This window comes from Eurosta solidaginis, chromosome 1 (genome assembly GCF_040869045.1).
Source record: "Eurosta solidaginis isolate ZX-2024a chromosome 1, ASM4086904v1, whole genome shotgun sequence".
Classification (NCBI taxonomy): domain Eukaryota; kingdom Metazoa; phylum Arthropoda; class Insecta; order Diptera; family Tephritidae; genus Eurosta; species Eurosta solidaginis.
Genome location: NC_090319.1, coordinates 32,826,823 through 32,840,553, shown reverse-complemented (window position 1 = coordinate 32,840,553; position 13,731 = coordinate 32,826,823). Strand labels below are relative to the sequence as shown.

The following is a 13,731-nucleotide window of genomic DNA, read 5'->3' as shown; positions in this document are numbered from 1 at the left end:
AGTTTTTAACGAAAATTATGTAAACCAATTTCAAAAAATTGCCGAAAAAAAGGGAAATACTGTAACTTTTTGAAAATCTACAAAATTGTATGGTTTCCACTTGGAGTTTTCAATTATATCACAAAAGCTATGTAAAACAATTTCAAAAACATTTTCGAAAAGATTATAAATTTTAGAAACATTTTTTGAAAATCTTGAACAAAATTTAAACTTTTTTCCTAGAGTTTTCAATTATATCGGAAAAATCGAATGAACTTATTTCAAAAACATATTCGATAATATCATTAATTAAAAAAAAAATGAAAATCTTCAAGAAAATTAAGATTTTTTTTTTACTTTTTCAATCAGAGTACGTAAACTTTATATGACAATTTCAAAAACTTTTTGGAAAATATTATAAAATTCAGTAAATTTTTTAAATTTTTCAGCGAAATTTCGACTTTTTTCTTGTAGTTTCAATTACATACATTACAAAATCTATGTAGACCAATTTCGAAAATATTTGGAGTTTCCGAAAATTTTCAAAATCTTTAAGCAAAATTTTAAAATTTTTTTTGACGGTTTCAGTTATTGAACGTAAGCTATATTATACCAATTTTAAAATCGTTTTCGAAAAAATTGATGAATTTAACGAAAATATTTGACTATATTTCATACTTTTTACTTAGAGTATTCATAAATCGATTTTTGTCTAACAGACTTGTTCGCTTTAATTCGGACAATTTTTTTCCATATTAAAATCAAAGTGATTATTTTCGGAAAATTGCAGGTGAAAATTTTGACATTATGAAGCTTTTCAAAAGTTTTCAGTATTGCCTAATTTTTTTAAAAACGTTTTAAAACTAGTTTCGTAGTTTTTGTTCTTTGTAAAAAGTTTGAAACTTTGTTGAAAAGTCTCAAAAATCTACTTATTTTGTTTTGTTGATTTTCTGACAGGGTGGATAAATTCCAATATACATCAATCCAAAATTTTCTTGATTTAAATTTTTTTTAAAAAAGTCTTTTAATAAGAAATTTTTTTTATATGCGGATTTCTAGTTCACATAAATTTATGCCTAACAAAATACAAGCCTTCTTCTTCCATGTAAGAAATTAAAACGGTTATTTCAGAAAATTCAAGAAAAAAATTTTTAGATTTCTTGAAGATTTTCAAATATGTTCAGTGTTCCGGAAATTTTTTCAAAACAGATTTAAAATTTATATTCATAGTTTTAGTTTTTGGAAAATTGAAAAAATAAATTGTAAACTTTCTGGAACTCTTTTTTGAAATTTTAAAATTTGGTAACATAGTTTTCGTTATTTGTATATTTGAAAACTTTTCAAAGACTTCCTGAATTCTCTAGCTTTTTTCGAATATGTTTTGAATTCGGCATACGTATCTTTTATTGTATAATTGAAGATTTAAAATTTTACAGAATTTTCTAATTTGAAATCATAGTTTTTTTAAATAATTGGGAACTCTAAGTAAACATTTTGATATTGTGTTGAAAATTGTCATAAACTTAAATTTATTTTTGTTTTTTGAACTGTTTTTGAAATTGTTTAACAACCTGGTTTTCATTATGTAATTCAAAACTCAAAGTAACAACTTTGAAATATTACTGAAGAGTTGCGAAAAATTTCTGAATTTTAACTTTTTCGAAAATGTTTCGAAACTAGTTTTCATTACAGAGCTGACAAATACAAGCAGCCATATTGCAATTTCCTTCAAGGTTTTCAAAAACTTTTTGCACTTTCCCATTTTTTCGAAAACACGCTTGGAATTCTTTAATACAATTTTCGTGATAGAAATCAAAACTCACTGTAAAAAGTTAAAAATATTGTTGAGGATTTTTGAAGAATTCCTAAATTTAACAAGGTTTTCGAAATTTGTTTACATATATTGCGTTATATGATTGAAAACTGAAAGTATGAGATTTATAATTTTTTTAAGGTTTTCAAAGACTTTCTCAACTTTCAAAGTTAACAGAGTTTTCGATGCATAAATGAAAACTGCAAGTAAAAATTTTTAAAAATATTGTTGAATGTTTTCAAAAAAAATTCGAATTTCTCAATTTTTTCATTATATTTTTGAAAACTCGGAGCAAAATGTTTGAAATTTTGTGGACGATTTTCTTAAACTTACCACATTTTGAAATAATCAAAAGCATTTTTGAGATCACTTAACATAATTTTCGTTTATAATTGAAACTGCAAGTTAAAAATTGAGGTTTTGTTGAAGATTTTTATAACGCAATTTCGTAATTTTCTAAAGCGTTATTAAAACGTGTTATAGTGCTCGTGAACTAATTCAATATTCTAAGTAAAAGGTTTGTTGAATATTTGCAAAATTTTTTTCTAACATTTTTAAAATTGCCGCACGTAGTTTATGTTATCTGATCGAAAACTCCTACTAAAAAGTTTAAAATTTTGTTGAACTTTTTCAAAAAATATCAGAATTTTTAAATTTTTCAAAAACATTTTTTTGAAATTCGTTTCTGTGAACACAAGTGTAAATGCATACATATATATTTTTCACGCTTTTTCTTTATTACGGCTCATTTTAATTTACAGTTTTAACACGATCGCTTGTTGTTTGTTGTTATTGTTAAACAAAAAGCGTTTAACCATAAGCATTTGTTGATTTAAATTATTGCTGCAACGGATTTTGCAGTTAAGTGCACGTGCACGTGCTTATAATATTCTCGTTAGCTAATTTATGCACATATGCACACACATATACACTCATACCAATGCACTTGCTTACACTTGCGGCTATTATGTTATGTATTTTGTATTTAATTTATTTGCTATTCATTGTTTGTTTGTTATTGTTAGTGTTACAGGTGTTGATGTTGTTATTGTTGTCTAGTTATTTGCTGCCCATTATGAGTTTAATCTTCATTTGTTTTTTTTTTTTGTGATAATTCGTTAGAGTTAGAATTACTTTGGCAAGCAGAGAACAGGAAATGTTGTTAAAAACATTAAAGACGAAAGATTTAAGTAACGAACTTTTTGCGTTGTTTGTTGTTCTTGTATCTTGCATCTGCTTATATCTAAATCTAGACAACTTGCCACTTGTGGCAAAAATTGCAATGCTAAATATTTGTGTGTGTAAATATGTAAGTATGTGTGTGCTTTGTTAGCATTGACCATAACAGTGAAATTTATAAAGCACAATTTGGTGTTAATAGCATGTGGATGTGTGTGTGTGTGTGTGTATAGAATATTTACATCCATTTTGTATGGGCACTTGGAACCTTTTTTAGTATTTATTAACCTTTAAAAAGCAACAATGCGCATTCTGTTTGTAATTTAGCAACAAAAATATTGTCCTATTAAATGTGTATAATACTGTTTGAATATTCGGTTTACTTACATACATATTTGTGAGTGTGTTCTTTAAAAAAGGAGGAAACAGTTATATGTGCCGTTAATCTTATCACTTTAAGCGATTAATATCTTTTTTTTTTATTTTTTTCCTATCATGAAATGAAATTTGGTGCAGGGCATTCTGCGCTTCTATTGACATCTCAGGGGCTTTCGCAAAAGCCTGAATTGGCAAAGATATAAGCCCAATGATCATTCATTGGGTGTTATCCATGCTTAAGAACAAAAAATCAGTCTTGAATTGAGAGAGACAATTGAGCTAATTATGGTAACTTGAGAATGCCCCCAAGCGGGTGTACTCTCTCCTCTCTTGCGGACCTTAGTCATAGATGACCTCGTTCAGATACTTAAATCCAATGGATTGATGATGTCGTCTGCAAAAAGTCCTTCGCATCATAGAAAGGTGATGTGATACCAAAGGTTGTCTATCAACGCATAAGTAATTGATATACAAAGCAGTACAGACAACACTGGAATGAATGCCCAAAGCGAAGACAGGCCAAATTGTTTATACTCCCAGCAACGAGTGTATTATTCAAACTCATTAATTTAAGCAGAGAACTCTCACTGGGTCCGATTCACCAATCTGTCACTTTTGTGCGCTTGAGAATGAAACACCAATTCATATTCTTTGCGAATGAATGGGTCTGGCAAGGCAGAGACTCTAAATCACTTTCGTGATTTCCATAAAAATTATTCTAAGTAGAGTAGCCACCTGGGGTTATCTTCTAATTATTTATTTATTTTTTTTATTTTTTGGAATTATTGTTTTGGAATAATTTCCCGTTATTAGCTGTCAATTTTGAATGAAATTTGTCACGGAATATAGCACAATGGCGGAACTGATTTGCCACCAAGCCAAATTTGAAAAGTAATGAGGGAAAATCGTTCCGAAAATCATGTTATTTATGTTTTATTTATATTTTGATTAACAAATATTTTTTTTCTTTTTCAGGTAAGCAACAAATTATTTTCTCAGAAACCAAGTGAGCTATTACGTAAGGTACGTAAACATGAAAAAATTTCATTTAAATTGCACGTTCGAAAAAAAATCAATCCAAGCAAGTAAGAACGGGACTGTCTTCGGCTGTGCCGAAGACTTCATACCTTTCATGAATGGGGCTGAACAATAATCTTATCCCGTTCGTAATCTCCGAATAATCAGATGTATAAGATAAGAAATATATAGTGAACAGATCTACATACCTAAACGATTTTTAGATAAATATAAAATAAAAAACAGGTAGGTACTTTGTGTGAGGATGCAAAGTTTCAGGTTTTTTGTGGTCTGCGTGTAAAAACTATGACTACGAATCACGCATTTCAACAATATATGACGTAAACGTAACTATTTGATGAAATTTGATGAATCTTGAAGCTTCTAGCCGTAAAAAAGGGGCAAAAATTACAGTTTATATGGGTATATAATATATATACCACCGATCTCTATGATTTTTTCAGACAACAATATATGCTATATACGTAAGCATTTGGTGAAATTTGAATCTTCTAGCTGTTAAAATGGGGAAGAAATTGCGCAAAGTTTCTTATCTGAACAATCGGTTGTATGGGATATATACTATCAGGCCTGTTCTGAATTCCGATTCCGATCAATTTTTTCGGAATCGAAATGGATTGGTGTTCTCAATTTCGATTCCGACCAAAAATTATCGGTTTGAAAAGTATTGCCTCTGAGCAGTCGGAATGAAAATTAATTGACAGATTATACACAAATGTTGCGATATTTGTCTTTCATATAATTTTTTTTTTAATTCTTCATTTTATTTGGAAGAGTTGTGTTTATTTTTATACTCAGTTGAGCAGAGCTCACAGAGTATATTAACTTTGATTGGATAACGGTTGGTTGTACAGGTATAAAGGAAGCGAGATAGATATAGACTTCCATATATCAAAATCATCAGTATCGAAAAAAAATTCGATTGAGCCATGTCCGTCCGTCCGTCCGTTAACACGATAACTTGAGTAAATTTTGAGGTATCTTGATGAAATTTGGTACGTAGGTTCCTGGGCACTCATCTCAGATCTCTATTTAAAATGAACGATATCGGACAATAACCACGCCCACTTTTTCGATATCGAAAATTTCGAAAAATCGAAAATGTGCGATAATTCCTTACCAAATACGGATAAAGCGATGAAACTTGGTAGGTGAGTTGAACTTATGACGCAGAATAGAAAACTAGTAAAATTTTGGACAATGGGCGTGGCACCGCCCACTTTTAAAAGAAGGTAATTAAGAAGTTTTGCAAGCTGTAATTTGGCAGTCGTTAAATATATATCATGATGAAATTTGGCAGGAACGTTACACTTATTACTATATGCCTGCTTAATAAAAATTAGCAAAATCGGAGAACGACCACGCCCACTTTTTAAACAATTTTTTTTTTAATTCAAATTTTAAAAGAAAAGTTAATATCTTTACAGTATATAAGTAAATTAAGTCAACATTCAACTCCAGTAATGATATGGTGCAACAAAATACAAAAATAAAATAAAATTTCAAAATGGGTGTGGCTCCGCCCTTTTTCATTTAATTTGTCTAGGATACTTTTAATGCCATAAGTCGAACAAAAATTTACCAATTCTTGTGAAATTTGGTAGAGGCTTAGATTCTAGGCCGGTAACTGTTTTCTGTGAAAAAGGGCGAAATCGGTTGAAGCCACGCCCAGTTTTTATACACAGTCGACCGTATGTCCTTCCGCTCGGCCGTTAACACGATAACTTGAGCAAAAATCGATATATCTTTACTAAACTCAGTTGACGTACTTATCTGAACTCACTTTGTATTGGTGTAAAAAATGGCCGAAATCCGACTATGACCACGTCCACGTTTTCGATATCGAAAATTACGAAAAATGAAAAAAATGCCATAATTATATACCAAATACGAAAAAAGGAATGAAACGTGGTAATTGTATTGGTCTATTGACGCAAAATATAACTTTAGAAAAAAACTTGGTAAAATGCGTGTGACACCTACCATATTAAGTAGAAGAAAATGAAAAAGTTTTGCAGGGCGAAATCAAAAGCCCTTGGAATCTTGGAAGGAATACTGTACGTGGTATTACGTATATTTTATTAAATTTTTTATCAAAGTTCTGACGTTTTAATTGGAATTTGTCACTATAATACAAAATCTATGTTAACCAATCTTAAAAATTGTCAACTAAACTTCAAATTTTGACAAGGAGTTTTCAATAATGTAACGGAAACTATATATATTAATCTCAAAAACATTTCCGAAAAAATTAGAAAATTCTGATAATTTCGAACAAAATTTCGAACAAAATGTATCCACTACTTGGAATTTCGGATATATTTCGAAAACTATGTAAAAAAACAAATTACAAAATTATTTTAGAGAAATTAGAAAATTCAAGAAGTTTTTGGAAATCTTCAATGAAACCTTAAATTTTTAACTTGCACTGTTCAATTTTATTATGAAAACTGTGTAAACCAGTTTCCAAAATGTTGTCGACAAATTAAAAAATTCAGCCATTTTTTGAAAATTGTCAATAAAGCTTCACAATTTGTACTTGCAGTTTTCAATAATAACGAAATTTATGTACGTACATATGTATAATAATTTCCTAAATGATTTCGGGAATTTGTGAAAACCTTCAACAAAATTTAAAATTATTTACTTGGATTTTTCAATTATATTTGCAGAAAAACAACAAGATTTCAAAAACATTTTCGAAAAAGTTGAAAAATGTAACAACTTTTTGAAAATCTTCAATGACATTATTAAAAAATTTCAACTAAATTTCGAAGCTTTTACTTGAAGTTTTCAGTTATGTAAGAAAACCTATGTAAATTAATTTTAAAAACGTTTTCAAAAACTTTCAACAAAATCTCAAAATTTTTTACTCGAAACTTTAAATTTAGTATGTACATAACCGAATGATACTCAATCATGAATGGAACGCAGTGAAATCGAAATACTCTTCCACAAATGCTGAAAACTACGAGAAGATTGTCAGAATTATGAACAGTGCTGCAAATCAAATTGAGCATTAAATATTTTCTTCAACCTTTGAGCTTTTTATACTCAGCTAAGCAGAGCTCGCAGAGTATATTAATTTTGTTCGCAAAACCGTACGACGTAACGGCATAAACTAATCGAGATAGATATAGACTTCTATATATCAAAATGATCTGGGCGAAAAAGGAAATGCATTTAGCCATGTCCGTCCGTCTGCCCGTAAACACGATAACTTGAGTAAATTTGGAGGTATCTTAACGAAATTTAAAATGAACGAATCGGACTATAACCACGCCCCTTTTTCGATATCGAAAATTTTGAAAAACCAAAAAAGTGATAATTCATTACCAAAGACGGATAAAACTTGGTAAGTGGGTTACCATATGACGCAGAATAGAAAATTAGTAAAATTTTGGACAATGGGCGTGACACCGCCCACTTTTAAAAGAAGGTAATTTAAAAGTTTTGCAAGCTGTAATTTGGCAGCTGAGTATGTAATGTTCGGTTACACCCGAACTTAGCCTCCCTTACTTCTTTGTACTATTTTTTTATCAACAACAGTAATGTATTTTTCTATTTGCCATTTTACCAGCATTTCTCTACATTTGGCACATTTTTGTTACTACTTGATAACCGTTGTTATTAACACTGATAATTGAACACACCCATTAAAGAAAATATGATAACATTGTAAGTTGGCAAACTTGACCAACCCAACGTTTCGTCTTACGTAGGTAAAGAAAAAAACAGCAGCCAAAGCAAAACATTGAAATGCGCTTTTGAACTTCAAAGTACAAGCAACCGGTTCAGTTATTGGCGCATAAACAGTAAAAAATATTTTTGCATTTTTGTGGGTTTTACAAAACTACTCAAATTATTTGTTTGTCAGCTTTTACTAAACTGAAAGTCCAAATGGGTCCGTTAAAAATATTTGTACTTGGATTAGATTTAATCAAAGTTTTGGGGCACAAAGAAGGGTGGCTCATTTGGCGACTTTAATTTCCTTTCGAATTTATGCGGTACTGCTCATTTTGCCAGCTTTTCTTCAGGGCTCGGTGGAGTTACGGAAAATTAGAGCTTTTTGAAATCTATAAATTTACTTGTGCCCTTTCGTATTCTTGGCTTTTCACCTCGTCCTTCTAAATGAGTAAGGACTTCCATCCTTCCCTGCTTCAAATTCAAAGTTTAAAAATCGCAATCGTTTGAAAATAAACCCTCGTTTAGTTTTGAACGGTTTGGAGAGACCTTCTTAATTTTGCACAGTCGTTTTGCGTGGAAGTTGAATTCATAAAAAAGCGGATTTTAGGCTGTCCCAAAAGATTTCTTTATTATTTCTCTTCTATCCCTAAAATTCACTTAAAACATCGGTCTCAAATTCGCTGGGATATTCCATTAAAATTCGCCCATTCCTTTTTTTTTAATTCGCCAGAGAGAATCACTAGAAAATGTATGTTTGCCCAAGAAATTTTCGTAAATTTACTTCGAGTTCATCTACAAATTTTCGTCGAAATTCCGTTATCGCCCTCGTCTTGTCGTTATCATTATTGCATTAATATCAGCTTAGTTTTCCCCCTCTCCTCTTCTTATCTTCCATATTTTTTAGTTTTTCATTTCTATTTCCCTCAACTTCCCCTCTTGCCATCTAGCGTTATTATATGTATTCGTCCCTATATCCGCTAATAAGTATCTAGAAAACAGCCGCACCCAATCGGTTGAAAATTTGTATTTAGGAAATACTCTACAATATAAGCTCTCTTAGTTCTCCTGGAGGGTGGAGCCGTGTGTAGAAGTCCACGAAAGTGGGGAAAGCTTCTGACCGCCATTCACTGGGAATGGCAAGAGCGATTCTTTTGCATGCGGTTCAAGCAGCTCACTACTGCCGGTCGCTTGCGGCCAAGTATCCTCTGGGTAGCCGCTAAACATCCGTGTAGCGGTGAGCTAATGTGAGAAGGCGACCACCTGGCTAGGCCACTCTGACATAATCGGTTTAAGGGCTAGCCGGGGAAGATCTCATCGACAGCGTCTGTACACCTCTAGGTGCGGCTGCAAGCGGGCGTCTGTCTTGAAGCAAGCGGCTCGCTATATAAACGTGCAAGTAATATTTTCACCCCCGCTGAGCGGGTTGTGCGCTGGGCTTGGGACCCGCCACGTAAAACCATACTCCAATGAAATATTACAACAAGCCTCGGATAAATACACTCTCTATTGATGACGACCAAGGCAAACGTTTGAAGGACAATGAATTGAGGGCATGCACCTGGAACGTCCGCTCACTGAATGGGATTGGTGCAGATGCCCGGCTGGTTGATGTCCTCGTCAAAGCAAAATCTGACATCACCGCCATCCAAGAAATGCGTTGGACGAAGCAAGGAAGAAAGAAGATCAAAAATTGTGACATATATTGGAGTGGCCATACGAATAAGCGCAGTTTCGGCGTCGGGTTCGGGGTGGGAGAGAGAGTTTGTCGCCAAGTGCTGGCGTTCACGCCTGTGGACGAGCGTCTCGCCGCTATCCGAATAAAAGCAAAATTTTTTAATATATCATTCATCTGCGCCCATGCGCCGACAGAGGAGAAATACGATGAGGCGAAGGACACTTTTTATAAACAATTAGAACGCACATACGAGCGCTGCCCCGCCATGATATAAAAGTCGTGATTGGCGACTTTAACGCCAGGGTGGGCAAAGAAGGTTTTTTTTGGCCCTACAGTCGGAAAGTTCAGCCTACACAATGAAACTTCTCCTAACGGACTGAGGCTGATTGACTTTGCCGGTGCTCGAAACATGGTCATATCCAGCACGAGGTTCATGCATAAAAAGATACATCAAGCTACATGGCTGTCTCCTCATCGAAATGTTCGCAATCAGATCGATCACGTTGTGATAGACAGACGGCATGCCTCTAGTGTTTTAGATGTGCGCACGATCCGAGGACCTAACATCGACTCGGACCATTATCTCGTTGCAGCCAAAATACGCACCCACCTCAACGCGGCTAAAACCAAGGAACAAAAAACGCAAGGAAAGCTAGACGTCAGAAAGCTTCAATCACAACAGACTGCCAACGATTTCGCAACTCGACTCTCACACTTGCTCTCTGAGAGCACAACTCATCCTGAAGGAATACAGGAGCAGTGGGAGCATATCTCCAAAGTACTTCGTACTGCCGCCGAGGAAAAAATTGGTTACCGGCGGCCACGAAAAAACAACTGGTACGATGAAGAATGCCGCGTTGCAACCGAAAGAAAAGACGCTGCCTACAGGGCTACGTTAAATGTGAGCGCGACAAGAGGAGTGTGTGAACGCTATCGTGAGTTGAAAAGGGAAGCGAGACGCCTTTTCAGGAAGAAAAAAGGCAGAAACAGAAAGGCGTGAGTGCGAGGAGCTTGAGCTGCTAGCCACCAGGAATAACGCCCGAAAATTTTACCAAAAAATACGGCGACAGACGGAAGGTTTTAAGACCGGGGCAAACTCCTGTAGCAACGAAAACGGGGACCTTGTAACTGATGTCCAGATAGTGCTTAGATTATGGAGGGAACACTTCTCTGTTCTCCTAAATGGAGGCGGCAATTCAGCGCGCAGAGATGAAGAACCCGATCCCGCAATCGATGATGATGGAATATATGTCCCCCCGCCCGATTATGACGAAGTTAGAATAGCAATAACCAGATTGAAAAACAACAAGGCGGTGGGTGCTGATGGATTTCCTGCGGAGCTATTCAAGTACGGCGGCGAGGAGTTGGTAAGGTGCATGCAGCAGCTTCTTAGCAAAATATGGGCGGAAGAGTGCATGCCCGACGGTTGGAATCTAAGTGTTCTCTGCCCAGTCCACAAGAAGGGGGATACTGCAAAATGCACCAACTAATGTGGAATCAGCCTTCTTAATATCGCATATAAGGTCCTTTCAAGTGTATTGTGCGAAAGATTGAAGCCCACCGTGAACCAGCTGAGTGGACCTTATCAGTGCGGCTTCAGACCTGGTAAATCTACCATCGACCAGATTTTCACAATGCGCCAAATCTTGGAAAAAACCCGTGAAAAGAGAATCGACACACATCACCTCTTCGTCGACTTTAAAGCCGCCTTCGACAGCACGAAAAGGAGCTGCCTATATGCTGCTATGTCTGAATTTGGGTTCCCCCCATTGAGCAACACCATCAGCTCAGTCAGAATTGGGAAGGCCTCTCCGAGCCGTTCCAAACTATTATGCTGGAGAAAATTATACTAGCTGCAGAACTTAACCGCACTGGAACAATATACTATAAAAGCGTGCAATTACTGGCATATACTGATGACATTGATATCATCGGCCTAAACACCCGCGCTGTTAGTTCTGCTTACTCCAAACTGGAAAAAGAAGCGGTAAAGATGGGTTTGATGGTGAATGAGGACAAAACGAAGTACCTGCTGTCATCGAGCAAAGAGTCAGTGCATACGCGCCTTGGCAACCACGCTACTGTTGGCAGCCACAATTTCGAAATAGTAAAAGACTTCGTTTATTTGGGAACCAGCATCAACACTAGCAACAACATCAGCACTGAAATCCAGCAAAGAATCAATCTTGCCGATAAATGCTACTTTGGACTAGGTAGGCAATTGAAAAGTAAAGTCCTCTCTCGGCGAACGAAAATCATACTCTACAAGTCACTTATCGTACCCGTGCTGCTATATGGGGCAGACGCATGGACCATGACAACAGCAGATGAAGCAGCTTTGGGAGTGTTCGAGAGAAAAGTTCTTCGAAAGATTTGTGGACCTCTACGCATTGGCGATAGGCGAGTACCGAAGAAGATTTAATGATGAGCTGTACGAGCTATACGCAGACATCAACATAGTCCAGCGAATTAAAACGCAGCGGCTGCGCTGGCTAGTCCATGTTATGCGAATGAATGATGATGCTCCGGCCAAGAAAGTGTTTCTATCGGAACCCGCCTATGGAAGCAGAGGTAGAGGGCGGCCCCCACTCCGTTGGAAGGACCAGGTGGAAAACGATTTAAACTCCCTTGGTGTGACTAATTGGCGCCGGTTGGCGGAGCGAAAGAGCGACTGGCGCGCCTTGTTGGACGGCCATAACCGTTTAGACGGTTAAGCGCCAATTAAATAAGTAAGTAAGTAGTTCTCCCCCAATAACGATATTCCACAAGGTCGCCACCAGTTTGAAAAATTTGATAAAATATGCGAAATCAGGCGAAATCTCACATAGTTTTTCAAAAAACGTCTTATTTACATATTTGTATAAGCGTATATAGTAAAGCTGCTGAAATTCTGCGGTAAATTATAAAATTAAAAAAAAATCAATTCTAAAACGGGGTTCAACCATGATAATCGCATTAGAAAGAAGCCAAGCAAACGAAACAAGCAAATCTGAAAAAATAAAATAAAAAAAGTTAACAAAAAGCACAAAACGAAAAGTACGCAAAACCTAAAAAAATACTACAAAACCAAAAATCAAGCCAAACCAAAAGAAAGAAACAAAAATACCGAAAAACATACCCAATATAATAAACAAATCAAACGAAAAAGAAACCCTGGCAAGATAAAGTAGCAACTTAAACCAGACCAGCGCACAAAAAAAGGGAAAATAAAACAAATAAAATAAACACAACACAACAAGAAAATATAGAAAATAGAAGTGAAACACCGTCCACCGTGGTGTGATGGTCGCGTGCTCCGCCTATCACACCGTATGCCCTGGGTTCAACTCCCGAGCAAAGCAACATCAAAATTTTAGAAATAAGATTTTTCAATTAGAAGAAAATTTTTCTAAGCGGGGTCGCCCCTCGGCAGTGTCTGGCAAGCGCTCCGATTGTATTTCTGCCATGAAAAGCTCTCAGTGAAAACTCATCTGCCTTGCAGATGCCGTTCGGAGTCGGCATAAAACATGTAGGTCCCGTCCGGCCAATTTGTAGGGAAAAATCAAGAGGAGCACGACGCAAATTGGAAGAGAAGCTCGGCCTTAGATCTCTTTGGAGGTTATCGCGCCTTACATTTATTTATTTATTTATTTAATGAAACATACAAACAATCCCAAAATATATATCAAACAAACCAAGAAACATGCACAAATAAAGTCAAACAAAAAGACGCAAAGCAAAGAAAGCAAACAAAGAAAATAAATTAATCAAACAAGAAAAATACAAATGCAACACACAATCACGAAACGCAAGACAAACGAAAAAAATTACAATCAAAACAAACAAAACAGAAACAAGAAACAAACAAACAGAATAAGCACAACAAACAAATAAAAACAAAATAAATATAGCAAGGAGAAAAACTAATCAGGGAAAATAAACTAAAAAAAAACAAGTAAAACATAAGTCAAACAAAACAACAAAATGAAACCAAATCAAACTA

General features: G+C 35.0%; 1 protein-coding gene across 8 annotated transcripts in view; it reads left to right on the top strand.

The window, feature by feature from the left end:
• Positions 1 to 13,731, top strand: part of LOC137251091 (uncharacterized protein DDB_G0288805) — a 263,301-nt gene that overhangs the window by 199,822 nt on the left and 49,748 nt on the right. The window contains exon 3 of one of the 8 annotated variants that reach the window (XM_067785156.1): positions 4,325 to 4,528. The exons of the other annotated variants lie outside the window; for them this stretch is intronic. Coding sequence (XP_067641257.1) covers positions 4,325 to 4,328 — 4 coding nt within the window. The 3' untranslated portion in view covers positions 4,329 to 4,528. Of the gene's footprint in view, positions 1 to 4,324; positions 4,529 to 13,731 lie in introns of those variants that run through there. 8 annotated transcript variants of the gene reach the window in all.